This window comes from Oryza sativa, chromosome 3, assembly GCF_034140825.1.
Source record: "Oryza sativa Japonica Group chromosome 3, ASM3414082v1".
Taxonomy (NCBI): Eukaryota; Viridiplantae; Streptophyta; class Magnoliopsida; order Poales; family Poaceae; genus Oryza; species Oryza sativa.
The window spans coordinates 13,950,116-13,966,451 of record NC_089037.1 but is presented as its reverse complement, the minus strand read 5'-3'; the positions used below and the strand labels follow the sequence as shown (position 1 = coordinate 13,966,451).

General features: G+C 39.2%; 2 protein-coding genes across 4 annotated transcripts; both read left to right on the top strand.

Annotated features, from left to right (window-relative positions):
* Positions 1-2,943: 2,943 nt before the first annotated feature.
* Positions 2,944-6,009, top strand: LOC9266461 (mitochondrial fission 1 protein A). Its single transcript, XM_015773162.3, has 5 exons — positions 2,944-3,099; positions 3,589-3,718; positions 4,614-4,735; positions 5,201-5,264; positions 5,662-6,009. Exons 1-5 carry the CDS (start codon positions 3,007-3,009, stop codon positions 5,772-5,774), a joined length of 522 nt encoding a protein of 173 aa, XP_015628648.1. The 5' UTR covers positions 2,944-3,006; the 3' UTR covers positions 5,775-6,009.
* A 4,256-nt stretch (positions 6,010-10,265) lies between these two features.
* LOC9270588 (protein DGS1, mitochondrial) lies at positions 10,266-15,665 on the top strand. 3 transcript variants are annotated; one of them, XR_010739809.1, is made up of 13 exons: positions 10,266-10,564; positions 10,751-10,865; positions 10,982-11,185; positions 11,328-11,456; positions 11,553-11,693; positions 12,444-12,638; positions 13,368-13,495; positions 14,407-14,461; positions 14,542-14,570; positions 14,681-14,786; positions 14,963-15,185; positions 15,281-15,381; positions 15,484-15,665. XR_010739809.1 is itself a non-coding variant. In XM_026023799.2 (13 exons), exons 1-13 carry the CDS (start codon positions 10,368-10,370, stop codon positions 15,605-15,607), a joined length of 1,632 nt encoding a protein of 543 aa, XP_025879584.1. In that variant the 5' UTR covers positions 10,269-10,367; the 3' UTR covers positions 15,608-15,665. The 3 variants fall into 3 exon arrangements, 2 of the variants coding, with proteins under 2 accessions (XP_025879584.1, XP_015629511.1); XM_026023799.2 differs by having other exon boundaries at positions 10,269-10,564; positions 11,556-11,693; positions 15,075-15,185; XM_015774025.3 differs by having other exon boundaries at positions 10,269-10,564; positions 15,075-15,185.
* The last annotated feature ends 671 nt before the right edge of the window (positions 15,666-16,336 follow it).

Sequence of the window (16,336 nt, the reverse complement as noted above, 5' to 3'; positions counted from 1 at the left end):
TTACTCCATTGGAATTTGGAGGATGGCAGGAAAGAAGGATAATGATAGTTGCATGCTGCATGGAATTGAGTTATGGTTAGGATTGGTTTGGACATTTGCTTTCCTATGGCCCAGTGGCCCACTATGTTATAATGATAGACCACGTCATTGGTTCCATAGGATAGCTTCTAGCCAGGATCATTTCTTCTGATAAATTTTCATATATAGTCACCGTATGATTGATAAGTTTCCATATATTGTTCATACCTAACTCTATTGGACGTATGCCTAATATTGTTTAATTATAAGAAAAATATCATTTGAAATGGTCTAAGCAACGTTTGCAACATATTTTGGGACAAATAAGATGTTAAAAATAAAGTTATGTTGGAACGGCAGGGATATATGTTTTTTTTAGAAATAAAAAATTCAATTATGCCATGAGTCTAGCAACCTTGAAGTTTGAGGCGTCTTGGTCAAAAGTGAGCAAAATAACTTTGAAGTCACGAATATATTGCTATAGATAAGAAGAAAGTAGTTCATATGAGTACTATATTTGTATTAGAAACCCGTAAACCGAAAACATGTGCGATGGTATTGACGCTTCCGATATGATTCTTAAATTAATAAGGTATTGTTGGACCAAACTACTATCAAATTTGTTTAGCATTGTTCGCTTGCAACCATGTGTGGCCATTAAACCAATCTCGCATTATTCCCTTTCAAAACAAAGGGAGAACACAAAAGCACTCACATCAAAAATGGTTCTGTGAGACATTACGTTGTTGCTCATCATACTAGAATGTGTCATATCTAGTTAAAGTTTCTTATATTTTGGAACGAATAGAGTGCTATGTTTAGATCAGTGCCAAAATATATTATATAGTTATAGGAGACAAATATATGATTAAATATTGAAATTTTCGGTAGGGCTTAAATTAATTTGAGTAAATTAAGTTTATGATTATATTTTAGTATCAAAGTTTCACTTTGGATCACCTTTCATCTTATCTTTTCACTTTGAACAAAGTTACTTTGACTTTGTTTTATTTTGGATCACCTAAAACAACTTTTCTCAAGCACATCAATTACAATTACTTTAAGCACATCGACACCCATAAACCGGCATGTCTTCACAACTTACACATAAGTATTCATTGCAAGATTAGAAAGTAGATGTGGCTAGACAAGTAATTTGGGGTAATCCAAAGTACAACAAAGGTAATCTATCTAATCTAAAATAAAAATATTACTAGTTAGAGAGTAGTCCAAAGTGAATTTTGATAATAAAGAGAAACACCTAAGCGTCTTCCGGTTAACTCCGAAAGGTTGTGAGCTAGCCAACATGGGTTCGGAGCCTCACCCCTTCTATTTATTTGATATTAGGTTCTTCCCTAATATTCACCTTTTTTATTTTTGATAATAAAAGATGGATTTAAAGTGCAATTACATTTAATTTTCTGTATCTTTTGGTCTGCTACCACTCTACCAGTACCATATTAGGTTATTCCTTAATATTCGTGTTTTTTAATTTTGATAATAATAAATGAAATAAAGTGCAATTAAATTTAATTTTCCGTCCCCTTCTCCCTCCTCTCTGCCCGCTCGAGCTCGCCGCCGCCTCCCCTTCTTCGGTCACATTGTCGACGAGGCGTGGCCCGCCCAGTTCATGGTGGTGAAGAGATCTCCGACGTCGAGCTCCATGTGGCAGAGGGCGACGGGATCGGCGGCGCTTGAGCTCTCTGGCGTGGATCCGACATCATGCTTGCTGGATCTAGCAGAGCTCGAGCGCCAAACAGGTCCACAGATCTGGCATCATGCTCGTCGGATCTAGCCGAGCTGCCGCTGTCGTCGGCATCTTCCCGGAGATGGCGTCGATATGTTCAGAGCTGTTGTCATCAATGCGAATCGAGTTGGCTTCCTCCTTGGCTACCGCCGCCGGGCTCCCTCTCCTCCCTCCCTGGCAGCGTGGGCCACAGCGAGGTGTGGGCTGGCTATGGCGACGACAACCTCTAGCTCGTTGTCTCGTCGGTAGCCTCCAGTTCCTCCTTTTTCTCCTCTACAACTTCCCGGACCATACAAATCGTCTTCTCTCTCTCCTAGAACCACCATTCAACCACTGTTTTCTCTGCATGAACCTCTGTCACCCTGTGAGACCACTCCAAACCTTTAGCGTGGTATCTGAATCTAAGTGTAACTTAAAACCACGGGTGTGAGACACCGCATTGTAGGTGTGTTTGGTTGGGTGGATGAACTCGGATGGGAGATGGCCACCCGATTTTTTTGTGGTGTTTGGTTGGAGGTCAGGGTGGATGGGGCAGCCCAAAATAGGGAATATTCCCTCAATATACTGGATGAGTGCATCCGGCCGATTTGGCTGGATGAAGCCATCCAGTTTTGGTCTGGGTGATGTGTCATGTTCTGATTGGCTGTGGTTGGTTTGATTTTCTGTTAAGCAAGCTCCAAATGACTTTTTCTCCTAAACCGTTTTATCTAATTTATGATTTGATTACACCATTATATTTGTTACAATTAAATCTTTAAAACAAGATCTCGGATGATTATATCTTGATAAAAAAATTATATGATAAATGGGTCTCACTAACTTTTGGTTGTTTTCATCCATGCTATATCTCTCCAACCAAACAAGAAATTAGATCGCCATATCCATACAAACCAAATAAAAAAAATAAATCGTCATATTCAATAAAATATGGATGGCTATATGCTATCCATACGTGACCGTAAACATAGAATGGTCTTATGGGACGGAGGGACCAGGGAGTACTCCTCGGGGGTCAGGTCATCGGCGGGGTGCGTGGATTGCGCCACTTGTAGACCGGGCCCCACATGCCAGACGCATCGATGCTTCGCTTTGTTTACGCGGCGCGCCTCTCTTTTTCCTTAGCCACCAAGGCTCAGAAACCGCCTACAAAACGGCGCCCGGCGTCCCACGGATCAAGCGACCCCCTAAAAAACCAACCGAAAAAGAAAAAAAAAAGAAGCAGAGAAAAAAGCTCTCGCGGCATGGATTCGCACGTAGGCAAGTTATTCGATTCGGTGGGCTCGATCTTCCGCGGCAGCGACACCCTCCCCTGGTGCGACCGCGACATCATCGCTGTAAGCTTCCCCACCCCATCCTCCTCCCCCTCCTCCTCATGAACCCTTGGCTCCGCCCTCCGGGTTGATCCGTGTTTGGCTCTAGTATGGCCATTTCTTTTCCCCCGCTTCGTGAGTGGATGTTTCGTTGTGGCTGCGAATTTTCTGTGGAATGTACGCGCTCTCGCGAATTGGAGGTTTTAGGTGTTCGGTGACCGCTAAATCCCTAGCTATTGCTGTGTTTGTGCTACCATCTGCTCCGAGTTTGCGTTTGTTTTAGCTATTGTCGCTCGGTGATCAAACATTTTGATATCATGTGCTATTGTCGACATCTGCGGTTGAATCACAAAATTAGCCCCCATTTTACCCTCGAGCTACCGTGGTCGTAGGCCTAAACGAACTATATGTTCAGTTGCAAGCTGCTATATGCCTATATTCACTTGCCTCGCGTATCATGTTCTCTGTCCTAATCTATGTCATGCCATGTGCACTTTTTGTCTTGTTGACCAGGGTTGTGAGAACGAGGTTGCGGAGGCTGCGAATGAAGAACAGAAGAATGAGAGCCTTATGAGGCTTTCGTGGGCGCTTGTTCACTCCAGACAGCCTGAGGATGTGAACCGCGGCATTGGAATGCTTCAAGGTAATGAAGCCACATACATCCTTTAATTTTTTTTAGCATTTGGAATTTGTTAATCAATTCAAAAGCTGAATGAATAGAGTAGTAGTTTACTGTTTCTAACATATGAATGTTTACCCCATCACTTTCTGAAAATTTATACGACCATGATAATATGTGTCTCCCCATGTGAACTATTTATATATTATTTTTGGTCATGAAAACATTTATCAGTTCTCCAGAATGCAACTTGCTTGACCACGAATTATCTATAATGTGTCTGTAGGGCCGATATTATTATGGTATAATGAAAGTACTTTGGGGACAAATCTACACATAATTTTTGTGTATCTAATCTAAATATTTAAAAGACATTTCTGCTCAAAGTCTCGATGTATGTCCAAATGAAGATGTTTTCATGACCAAAGGGAGTATATAAGTCAGATATTGTTAACCTGGAATACAAATCTATCTGGAAATCATGATTTTAATTCTGACGCTGTTTCAGACTTATATATTTAAGTTTCAACAGATGAGCCACACATTGTCTAACAATTTATCTAGGGGGACCCCTTTTTAATCGAATCAAATAGCTTTTAACATATGTTATAAGTGTCCTCCCACATGATTACCCATTCTGACGCTCCTATTAAACTTCCTGTATGCACTCTTCTGAACAAACTTTATTAATAGTGCCGTTAATATGGCACTCTAATGCTGAATCAAAATGTCACTTCATTACATTGTGTCACCTATAAAGTGATATTCCAATCCATTGTCCACATTTTCTTGTATGTCAACCATTTTTCAATTTTCTTTAACACTTTTTTGATCGGTTGGCAATCAGATATTGTATCTGACCTTCCTGCTTTCACTTGTGGTTGGGGGGGACTCATGTTTTTCTCTTGGCACCTGGCAGCTTCTTTGGACAGGTCTACCAGTCCACTGCAGACAAGGGAGAAGCTCTACTTACTGGCTGTTGGACACTACAGAACTGGTGATTATACAAGGAGTCGGCAGCTTTTGGAAAGATGCTTAGAGGTTTGATTACTGAATATATTTCTAATCATTTTATTTGCTGTTTCCATGAGCCCATGGTCGCTGGTACCATTATTGTTGTATGGATATGAGATCTATAGATACTGTTGTAAATGGTCATGGTGGTAACCTCAGCTTGCAAGACAATTAACTGATTTTAATTGATTATCATAATATTGCATTTTTATCAACGAAGCATCTGTTAGTTTAAAAATGACAAAGTAGAACAAGTGTATGACCTGCCATCATGTTCACTCAAGACTTGAAGCTGCTATAAGAGAAACAGGCTGCTTTGTAGAATTACGCTGTTTAGATTGGATTGGTGCCAATTTTTGCTTAACATAATGTGTTTGTCTCTTTAATCAGATAGACATCTGAGATATCTTATTTTTGTACGTTTAGATTCTAACTTTTTTGAGATTATCCTGAATTTGATGTTAATGAATGCACATTTATCACCTTTTGCAGATTCAACCTGACTGGAGGCAAGCTCTCACTTTACAAAGGCTTGTTGAGGACAAAACCAGAAGAGGTAGGGTATATTATTTAACATCCAAGCCTTCTTCAGACTGGAAAATGAATTTGCACTCAATTTTCATTTCATACTGTTAGTATAATTGTCAAATATATTGGTTAGGGGAACTGTAGTTATCAGCAGGGCACGCATGAAAGTTGATATTAACAAAGGGTATCTTAGTTATGTCTGCACTTCACATTATAAAGAAAGAAGTATCGGAGCAGCTCAGCACCCTCTTGTGTCCTTTGGAGATCGGAACAAAGAAATTCTAGAAGATCTGTGTAGGAAATAATCTAATTCCAATGAATTTTAGTAAAATATTTCCGTACTAATCTAATTCGTAGGAGTACAATGGTTTTTGCAACTCGGATCGATTGAAGGATGGGCATTACTGACTGCTTTTTAAATGCAGACGGTATGATTGGCATGGCTATTGTCACTGGTGCCTTCGGACTTGTGGGACTTGTTGCTGGTGGAATCATCGCTGCCGCTTCTTCTTCATCCTCATCATCTAGGAAGAAATGAGGAACCCATATCAAGTGAATAAGATGTCAAGATGGGCAAGAAATCGATGTAAATATGCGCATCTTGCTGTCATACTTGTTGCAACCGTATACTCACGTCTCCATTTTTCAGTCCTTTTACCATGAGTTCAAACAGGAGACATCACATGCCTGCATGTTAAACATCATGGAAGATGAGGAGGCTCCTGTTATGAGTTGCAATCAGGATTTACGTAACCTTGTGGTTATCATGGTTATCATGTGCAGTAATTTTCTCAGTTTTTGAAACCACGGTAAACCTCGCGGTGGCCGCACGGTTACCACGATAACCATCTTACCGTGGGGTGGTTGTAACCCCGCTCAAAATGGTTTGGTAAACCTGGTTGCAATCCTTCAGTACTTGAACTGATGGCTACTACCTTAAATTGTGGAGTAAAATTTTAATTAACTAGATAATGTCTCGTGCTTTGTTACAGGATATATGTTAAATATTATAGAAATGATAAAATGATTTGAATTGAAATATTGTGAAAATGATTTGAGAACGATGATTTAGCATGTGTATATTGAGTTTTAGAATGAAATAAATTGTAGATGTAATTACTATATGCATACTTACATGTTGAGTTTTAGGTGATTACGGATTATGTATGTTGACCTTAGTGGGTTGATGTATGTTGAGTTTTAGGAGTTTAGTGGGTTATAATGGTAGGTATAGATGAGAGGCATCTTTTAGTTTCCTCCCGAACGGTAGAAATTTAACCGTAAGATGACATATAGATGGTGAACTGAATGAACATTGGTGACAACCGTCAGTTCAAGTGAGAGAGGGGATCGGGAGAGATGGTTTCATTTTGTTCTTTTTTCTTTGTCCACAAAAGTTATCTTGTCATTTTAGAAAGAGAACCTTGGTAAACAAGAAAAATATGAAATTAATGATCCTAGTTAACATGGAAAAAATAACTGCAAAAAGACTAAAACAGATTAAAGATTACGAGTCCTCATTGTTTCATGTGAATACAAGAGTTGGAGTTGAGAGTGGAGACATGTTTTTCACGGTTGGTTGTATTTTGATTTTTTTTATCTATTTATGATGTATAAATACATTAATCATGTTGGGTTTTTGAAGAATTACGCTTTTGTCGTGGCAAATTTTTTAGCATGTAATCATTGATGACCGATAGTGTCAGAAGTATCTAGTTTGGATTTAAATTGACAGCAACATGCATATAATTAGTTTTTTTTTCTAATTCAAACATTTGTTAAAAACAACCGTTAACCTCCGCCGGTCATATATTAGTCACAAGTATTTATAACCTTGGTTTGGAGTCGATCTAAATAAAATAGTTAAAATTATTTTAATAATGTACTATTTCAACACCATATCTATATCTATACCTAATTAAAAAATACATAAGACTTCTCTGAGGATTTTCGTTCGTCTTAGTCCGTCGTCCGCATCATGCGCACCTCCTCTCCACTTCATCTGCCGTTCGCCCGTGTTAACGCGCATTCGCTCTGAAGATCCCACAACCAATCCCAATCATTATAAATCTAAAAAAACTAAATCCTAGTCCAATTGGTATCATCATAAATCCAATCAGAAATCGCAAAATAAATCACACAAGAAATAGGAGGAGAGGCGGAAATCACACAGGAGATGAGAGATGAGAGGAGAGGGAGTGGCAAGCGGGAGGCTGCCGCTGCTCCTTGCCGCTTCGCCACCGTGGAGATCCCGAGCTCAGGGGCCAGATCCCAATCCGCCGTGCCGGGGGATGATTGAGAGGGAGAGGGAGGAGGAAGGTGGCGACGATGAGGCCGAGAAGGTGGTGTGGCTTATGAAACTTCTGTATATTTTTTTTCACATTGGTTTATATTAGTTTCAACATCACGCAATACTATTAAGGAGGACTGATGTACTTTTATCTCAACAAATTAAAACTATAGTGGGAGCCGGGAGGTCTCCAAAGACTCAGAGAGGTAGGGAAAAAAAGTAAGAGAGCATCTCTGAGACTCTTACCAGTTTTATTGTTTGGAGGGCATGTTTGATTACTCGTATTTCCCTAGCCTGGCTAATCTCCTTTATATAAGTGAGTGTGGTATGGATAAGAGCATTTTTAAGAGCCTCTTAAATAGACTCTCCGAGCCAAATTTTGGCAATTCAAAAAAATAAATTTCACTCCAATAGCCAAATGACTTGCCAAACTCCGTCCCTCATGAGGAGCTGTACGCGGTGAGGCGAGCCGAGGTGGAGGAGATACGGCGGCCGGAGGTGGAGAAGAAGGAGAGCGAAGAGGTTGACAGGTGGGGTCCACGTCACTTTCCACGCGGGCATGCCATGATGGCTCACCACGTAGGCAAAATAGGCAAATAGTTAAGAAATCACCTCTCTCCAATGATAAATTATTAAGAGAGAATTTATTCTATACCACTGAGTTTGTTCGAGTTCAACGATTTACCATTGATATTGTCTCTTTCTACGATATACAGGCGACATTATCAATGTTCTACAATACGCCATTGGGCTGGATATTCTTTTCAAGAATACCCAAAATACCCTTATGGACATATAAAGTTAACAATTGATTTATCCCATTAGAAGTTTTCAAAAAAATAAAAACTTTGATGTGGCCTCCTTACACAACATGAAAGTTCGTATAAAAGTTTCAAGTTTTTTAATTTATATTTTTAAAAAAAAGATGTAACTTATCTGTTATATGCTATACAAAACACTTTTTTATTTATGTTTTGAATATAAATCATCTTTCATACACTACATAAGATATTTTTGTGCTATTATCTCTCGTATAAGCAAATTTTCTCTCGTATACTACATAATTTTTTTTTCTAACAATAAATATACCAGAAAAAAAACTTGAAACATATAAACAAACTTTCACGTTGTGTAACGAGGCCACATAAAAATGTTCATATTTTTTTTGGAACTTCTAATTAGATAAATCAATTATTAACCTTGTATGTCCATAAGGGTATTTTAGGTATTTTTTTGAAAAGAATGCCCAACCTAATGGCGTATTGTAGAACAATTGATAAAGTCGCCGGTATATTATAGAAAGAGAATGTCGATGGCAAATTGTTGAACTCGAACAAATTCAGTGGCATAGAATATATTCTCTCAATTATTAAATACAAACCTCATACGGGTATTTGGATAAGTGAAAAATCTAAAAGTGGCAAATAGTTAAATTCCCCGCATCTTTCCGCTGCCTAGCAGTTGGAGGAGAGAGGAGAAGGCGGTGGCGGTAACAGAGAAGGGAGGCGGTGCCGGCAACTGAGAAGGAAGGCGGCGCCGGCAATGGCAAGGAAGGCTGATGGAAGGAGAGGGCGGCGTGATGCTGCGGTTGGGGTCTGTTAGTCATCGGTGGATCTGGTGCGTTGAAGCTTTATGAAGGGAGTCAGCATCCGGCAAGGAAGACGGCGCCGACGACAGTGAAGAGAGGAAGATGATGGCGGCGGGAAGGACAACACCCTCAAGCTTCCAGATCTGCATTGTCCTCTCCTACGTCCTAAATCGGGTGCCAAGCAAATGAGGGAAGGCGGTGACGGGACGCGTTGACCCCCCTGGCTAGCCTCGCCGAATCCGCTCGTTCCCGCGTTAGCATGACTCCGAGCAAGCGATGCCTTTTGGTAGAGCGAGTGATAGGGGCAGCGGCAGCAGGGCCTTCCTTCACCGTGCTAGGGATGAGTGGTGAGCTACCGGATTTCGATTCAACTTAGAGTATCTCTTTTACAGTTTCTTATTCGAATTTCCTTTTTCAGAGTTTTGGTTGTTTCTTCCACGGCTCAAGATTGTTTGTGTTCTCTAGATTGAATTTTCACTGAAAAACTTTGAACGCTAGGAGACCAGGAGAGGATTCACACTCTTCCGTAGTGGATCAGAGATGAGAGGAGGAGCATGTCGTCCCATCTACTCCATGCCATCCCCTCTCACAATAGATGGAGCATGTCTTACATGGCTTGGGAGGACGAGCTCCAGAAATATATTATATATGTTCTTCTTTCTTATCTCTCTTTAATCGATTCGGTTTTAACATGGCAATTGATCTGTTGGCACTAGTATCGATCAATTTGTATCTTTTTTTTTTGTCTAATATCTATCAATTTTTATCCCTTTTTATCTGATATCTGAGTTAGTTTCACTTTCTGTTTCTTGTCTCGCTTGAGGGGACGTCACAGACTCCTCTTCCATTGCTCACTGTCTCGCTAGGTTGCCTGCCGAACAAGGCTCTCTTTTGTCAACTTTCTCTGTCTTTTATTCCCGTTACAACTCACAGCCTCTTTGTTAGCCTCTTTCTTAAAAGACAAGAAAAGGATGGGAGTACATATGTATAGGAGATCCGTTTGGATTGCGATCTGTGACCGAGTTGTACTTGTACGTGGCCACGGAAACTGGTACCGGTACCGAGCTTCAACCTATATAATCTGAACGTGCATACCTCAATCCGTTTCAAAATTGAATCTAACCATATGATATGACATAACGTAGCCTAGATTGATTTATTTCAGACGGAGAAAGTATATACTCCTATATTACACAATTGACTACAGGAAGATCAATCTAGTTGTACTTGTACAGTCTTCGGTTCTATCCTCTATGGGCCTTCCTAGCTCCGGCGGCCCGGCCCACAACGCGAGCCTTGGACCTGCTCGCACATGGACCTCCTCCCTCTTCGCCCGCCGCGCCGGCGACCCCTCCGCCGCCATCGCCGGCTTCCAGCGCCGCCTCTACGGAGGCCACCGGCGCCCCGATGTCCCTCTCGCCGGCGGCAGTCTCGCCGATAGCTACGCCGAGTGAGAAACCCCCTCCGAAAATTATATGTTAGCGAATTTATTTGATTGATCGATCTATCTGTTTATATGTGGCATTGATGTGATGATCAGGCCTTGATGAGATTAGGGCCTTTATATATTAATTAATCTGTTTCTGTGGCATCGATGCCTTTTCTTTTTTCTTTTTAATTATTATGTTATTTGCAGGCGTAGGGTTGAGATTCCCAAAAGTTTCGTCATACTAGAAGATATTCTGCAACACACCCTGTCTAATATGCACAGTATCCAGGAAAGCATACTGTTCTGGCAGTCCAATGCTCTGGTATTTTTACGCCGCAAACCCTTTCTTTTCCTAGACTCCCAGTATTTAGATATGATTCTTGCATTTATCTATCTGCCATTTACCTATACTTGGAATTGTTTCTCTTTTCTTTTCAGAGAACAAATTCGCAGAAAGCGTATTTTATGATCTTTCAAAGAGGTCCAAGGGCCTTTGTTGCAACAACATGTCAAACGCTGGCTAAACTTCAGAACAAAGGGAGTCCAGTCCAGGGCCTTTTGGACTCTGCATCTTCTATGTTCTCAACAAAACTTGCCATCCTAACAAGGATGCAACACTGCTTGGCTTCTTTTCTTGCTGAGGTTTGTTTACTAAAATACCAATATTAAAAAGCTTTTTTCAAAGTCCTGGTCTCTTCCCAAAAACTGAGGCATGGTCAGCTTCAAAGCCAGCTGTTGGTATGGCATATATGAACTTAAATTCTACCTTTGCTTTTTTCCATAGGTTTACAATGAAACTGACAAACGCAGAAGTGTATTAATTAGAAGATCAGAACAATCGCTGCATAGTCTCTTCGTTGCTCTGAATAACATCTTCTCCAATTTGGAGGTAGAACTTAGAAATGCTGGTGAGGTATGAAATGTTTTTTTCTTTTTAACTTAATTCGAGATTCTAGGTGTAAATCTTTCTTTGTTGTTTTCTAATATGGTCTCGGTTTTTCTTTTCCAGCAGGGGGCTGTATTAGCGAATCATGATAATAACTCATTCGAACTCTTCCAAAGATTGCCAGAAGCTGATGTTCAGAGTTCAGCTGCTATAAGTTTGATCTATGAAAACCTTCAGAAGTTAGATATTTTTCTTTCCTCTCGGGTTTGCAACTCCCCCCCTACTACACTTTCACACGTGATTTTTTTTTCACTTGTCAGCCTCGCAGTTCCCAGATTACTGTTACCTGTATTTTAATTGGGACATTAAGGCTGTGTTCATTTGGATTAATATGATTATTTCAAGCAACTTTCCTATAGTTTTTTTTGTTGCAAAAAGTATATTATTTAACAGTTTGAGAAGCGTGTGTACGGAAAATAAGAAAGCCAAAGTTGGTAAGGGGGAGAAATGAACGCACCCTAAGGATTCAATGTTGTACCCAAGTTTTTTTGGCTACTAGTTTGTGCTTTTAGTCGAAACTCAAAAAAGTATTTTTAGGCATATGCAAGTAAACCAAAAACTGTTCCATACATGAATGGTTTCAAATGAGAAATCAGTGCTACTGCTAATTATTCTAAAGTACCAAAAACATTTTTGGGTGATTACGGAAAATCTCCCACTTGAGGCATCAAAATCAACTAATTAATCATGTGGATAATTGACAAAGTGTTAAATCTTGTACATCAATATCAGATTTAGTAGTCTAGCAATCCTTTTTACATAATTCACCTATTTATTTTATTTTTTATGTTAGAAAACTATATGTGGGTCTTGTACTCTTGTTCATCTCACAAAAGTAGATCTTCCGGTGCAGTTCTTAGAAGATATCTATATGTTGCTTATAATTTCATTATGCCAAGAAATGTGTTGCTTATTTATCTGAATTCTGAAGCAAGTAATTTTATGCAATGATAGCTTTCAAGCCATAAAAAGCCGAGAAAAATGACCAAATATTGGTTACCCTACACATTTGGAGCATTGGGCCTCTCTGCATTTACCCTATGGCTTTTACGCCACAGTAGCTTGATGGGAAGTTCTGACATTGACAACTGGCTTCATGGTGCTAAAAAGTTGCTGGTTTGGTGTTGGGATGAGAATGTTCAGAAACCAGTAAGATACTCTATCTATATTCTATTTTTTTTATTTATTTTGTGCACAATGGTAGTGCAAATTACTCCCTTTGTTTTTAAATATTCAAACTTTCAAAGGTTTAACTGGATCTTGTCCAAAAATCAAGTGTTTGTGACCGGAGAGAGTGGTTGGTTGGATTCGCAGTCAGTTACTCCCTTCGTTTTTTTGATAAATGACGATCAAACGTTTGTCCAAAAATCAATAGCGCCGTGTATTAAAAAACGGAGGGAGTAACTGATTGTGAATCCAACTACTCTCTCCGGTAACCAATACTTGATGTTTTTTGGACAAGATCTGGTCAAACCTTGAAACCTTTTAAAATAGTAATTAGTTTTAAAACATAAGATTGATTTGTGTAGATTTGTCTTCAAAAGTATTTTCACAATCACAGTTCTAAATTTCTAAAAATAAATTGTGTCTAAGTCACACCTCGAAGACCATGAAAGAAAAATGTCAATGTCATGCACTTTTTACTGAAAGAAAAAAAAAGATCATTCTCTAGTTATCTCAAACGGTTCATTTAATTTTCATGTGTAACCACTAAATTTTGGAAGTGTTGCTACAACAAGCTCGTCCAAGTTTCCATATATTTATCCACTATCAAGATGAACATAATGATCTGTCTAGTTGTTCGAATTTGGAAATTAGTACTTTCTGTTGTGTCACTGACCGCACGCATGACACGTTTTTTCTATTATGGATCTTTAGGTCAGTTCTATAAGGTATCTCACCAATACACTCCATCAAAGCAAAGGTGTAACAGGAAAACAATATATCCAATTCCCTGAAGATACATTAAGCAAATGCAGGAACATATCGTCTTCTCTCTGCGAAAGGTAATACCTGGTTTACATTTGAGTTTCTGATTGAAAATAAAATAATAAAATGTTCCCTTAAGGGGTTATGAGAAATCCCTATGCAGGGGCGGATCCAGGATCAAAAAAATTGGGGGGGACTCAATTACACAGTTTCTTCAACCTCCAGCCATCTAAGGACCTTTAGATTACCATTCATGGTGAAAAAATTAAAGGAGGTGCTCGGGGGGTATCCATGGGTCTTGTGGGTGTAGGGAGTCCCCCCTACACCCACGTTGGATCCGCCCCTGTCCCTATGTGTAATGGCATATTAATACATAAGACTTGAAAAGGTTTTCTGGTGGTCAATAGAGTCCCTGGTAGTCACTTTGTAGTCAATAGAGTCCCATTTCTAGAATTGGTTATCTTTATAGAAGTTAAATTTCAAAATCGATTCAACTCAATATTTAAAGTAGAAAATTTCCAAATGGACTTGATGTCAATATTTGCCGAAAATCAATTCAAAATCAATCTTTCTTTATCGTGCATAGCAATTTGCAGTTTCATCTTGTAGAATTCTTATTTGACATTACAGTTTTGAGTTATTTGAGAACCTGTTTGAACCATTGAGTGTCATGGTTGCTGAATCCACTTTCTAATAATGTACACAAGGCAGTTAGGAATAGACCTTTATAGCGTATCTCGTATCGTACGTCCATGAAGCTATATGTCAAATTTTGATCCAAATAATGTCACTATCTAATCACTAATTAGGATGGCATTCAATTGCAATACCATCTGCCGGAGAATAATTATGATATGTACACGTTATTTAGCTATTCCGAATTACTCTATTTTGGGTGATCCTCGAACAATTGTTCTCTCTATCGTGCTCAATTGAAAATGTGAGTATGTTTGATCATTCAGCTATATTCTATGCATATTAAGTGCAGGTATGAGATGGAACCAGGATCTCCTGAAGAATTAGCATGTCTCATGATTAATCAGGTTATTTTCCTTCCTTGTGTACATATATTTGCATTTAATAAATTCAGGTCGCTTTTTTCTCACCAACTTTGAAATTTCAGACTAAGAAGTTTTTACGGGATTTTAAAGAGTAAGTTAAACTATTCATGTCTGACAAATATATATTGGTAAAAACACACAGAAAACTCTTATCTAGTATAAGTATTCACCAGCTGAGTTTGTTGGATTGTTCTTGCACAGGGTAATGCCGGAATTAGAACATGTTCTTAGGGTACAGCAGGTTACTCTTGCATTTGGTCGATGGCTTCTTCTGCCGGTACTTCTAAAGCCAGCAAGGGTTGTCCATGTACGTTTATTCCAATGTTTACCTTCTTCTCAATATCACTTGCCTAAGTAGTGTATTATCTCCGTCCCAAAATAAACTAACCTAGACGACGATGTAACATATCATAGTCTAGCTATCTATATTTATTGTATTAGGATGTATTATATTATCTTTGAGATTTGTTTATTTTGAGACAGGCCTCAGTATGTTCTACTCTATTATCTGTGTGCCTGGCATCTGTTGTGAAAGGAGTACAAGTGTTACCAGGCTTAACATATAACTGTTGACCTCTGGTTATCTATACAACAGGGTCAGGTTACACAGAGAAGAGATAGAATTGCACATCTTAAGCGATGTCAGCTTCTCTCTGGAGTACAGGAAATGCTTGCAGAGTTTCAGTACTGTATGGACAAGGGAATGGTAATTTATCTATATCTAAAATTAGTCTATTAAGATCCAGAATTTATATTATAACTACGATTATTCCCTGAGGATCTACTTTATTTCCTTTACAGAAGGAAGAGGCACAATGTTCGCTTGGACTATTATTGTACAGCATTTATAGATTTTACAGAGGTGTTGAGTCGAGTTCAAAAGAAACAGGCGAGTGGATATAGTAAGTCGCAAGTGATCTTGACTAAATATTTAAAATATTCCTTTCTATCCTTGATTGCCTAGGAACCCTTACTATCCTGGATTCAAATGTTTTTTATTGCAGTATGAAGGAACACATTTTCTGTCTGGCAGACCCTCAATTGGGCGTGGCAATCAAGCGGGACATTCTTTCGAGTCTACGGAATTATAAATGCTTATCACCACCATCGAGTTTGTATGGATTTTAGTCGAGCATATATTTATGGTAACTATTAGGAATTAATAAGATCGTTATTCCCCTTTTAATTTTTGGCTTCTCATATGAAATTACATTGACGACTAACGTGTCTAAACCGGTGAAAAAGAACAGCCCCTAAGGGTCACTTCATTACAAAAAATTTCTATAGAAGATTTTTTAAAAAAGTCAAATAAATCAATTGTCGATAAGTCTGTCTTCTATCTATTCTTCTTCGAACTTTCTGTCAAATCAAACCCCCGTCAATCCTCCAGGACCCAAACAACTCACTTTTCGCCCATGAACCATTTGTGTCAATGGATTGGTTTGATCAAAAACTTGAGATAAGGGATATGTACCAAAGAAGGTCTCGTAAGTAGTTATTAATAAAATCGAGGTTGAAGTTGGAGTTACCAAAGTTTGTGGAGTCGGTTTTGATTGACGTATCAATACTCTATAATGGGTGTCCCAATATTGGTGTTGTTCGGGCTATGCAGCGGAAAAAGAGATTATGTATTCTCGCTGGAATCAATCACACATTCTGCCCCTAAAGCGCCAGATTCAGACAGAACAAGAGGGAAAGACCCGGCCGACTCGCCCAGGGCTCGAGGACGAGCCATACGAGAGTGAGTCGAATTCTGTTTACGTTCTCGGTTTGGTTTGGGCCCCTCTCGATCTTTTGCGTATAAGGAGTTACGTCAACTCCAAAAGGATTATAAGGTTTAACCGGTAAAGCTTATGA

What these genes read in the sequence shown, in the direction of transcription:
- LOC9270588 (XM_015774025.3), top strand. Translation starts at nt 10,368, where the DNA reads ATGGGCCTTCCTAGCTCCGGCGGCCCGGCCCACAACGCGAGCCTTGGA. An exon ending in ATGAGAATGTTCAGAAACCA is followed by an intron (nt 12,639 to 13,367) that starts GTAAGATACTCT and finishes ATGGATCTTTAG; the next exon opens with GTCAGTTCTATAAGGTATCT. An exon ending in CATGTCTCATGATTAATCAG is followed by an intron (nt 14,462 to 14,541) that starts GTTATTTTCCTT and finishes TTGAAATTTCAG; the next exon opens with ACTAAGAAGTTTTTACGGGA.
- LOC9266461 (XM_015773162.3), top strand. Translation starts at nt 3,007, where the DNA reads ATGGATTCGCACGTAGGCAAGTTATTCGATTCGGTGGGCTCGATCTTC. An exon ending in GCGACCGCGACATCATCGCT is followed by an intron (nt 3,100 to 3,588) that starts GTAAGCTTCCCC and finishes CTTGTTGACCAG; the next exon opens with GGTTGTGAGAACGAGGTTGC. An exon ending in TGAGGACAAAACCAGAAGAG is followed by an intron (nt 5,265 to 5,661) that starts GTAGGGTATATT and finishes TTTTAAATGCAG; the next exon opens with ACGGTATGATTGGCATGGCT.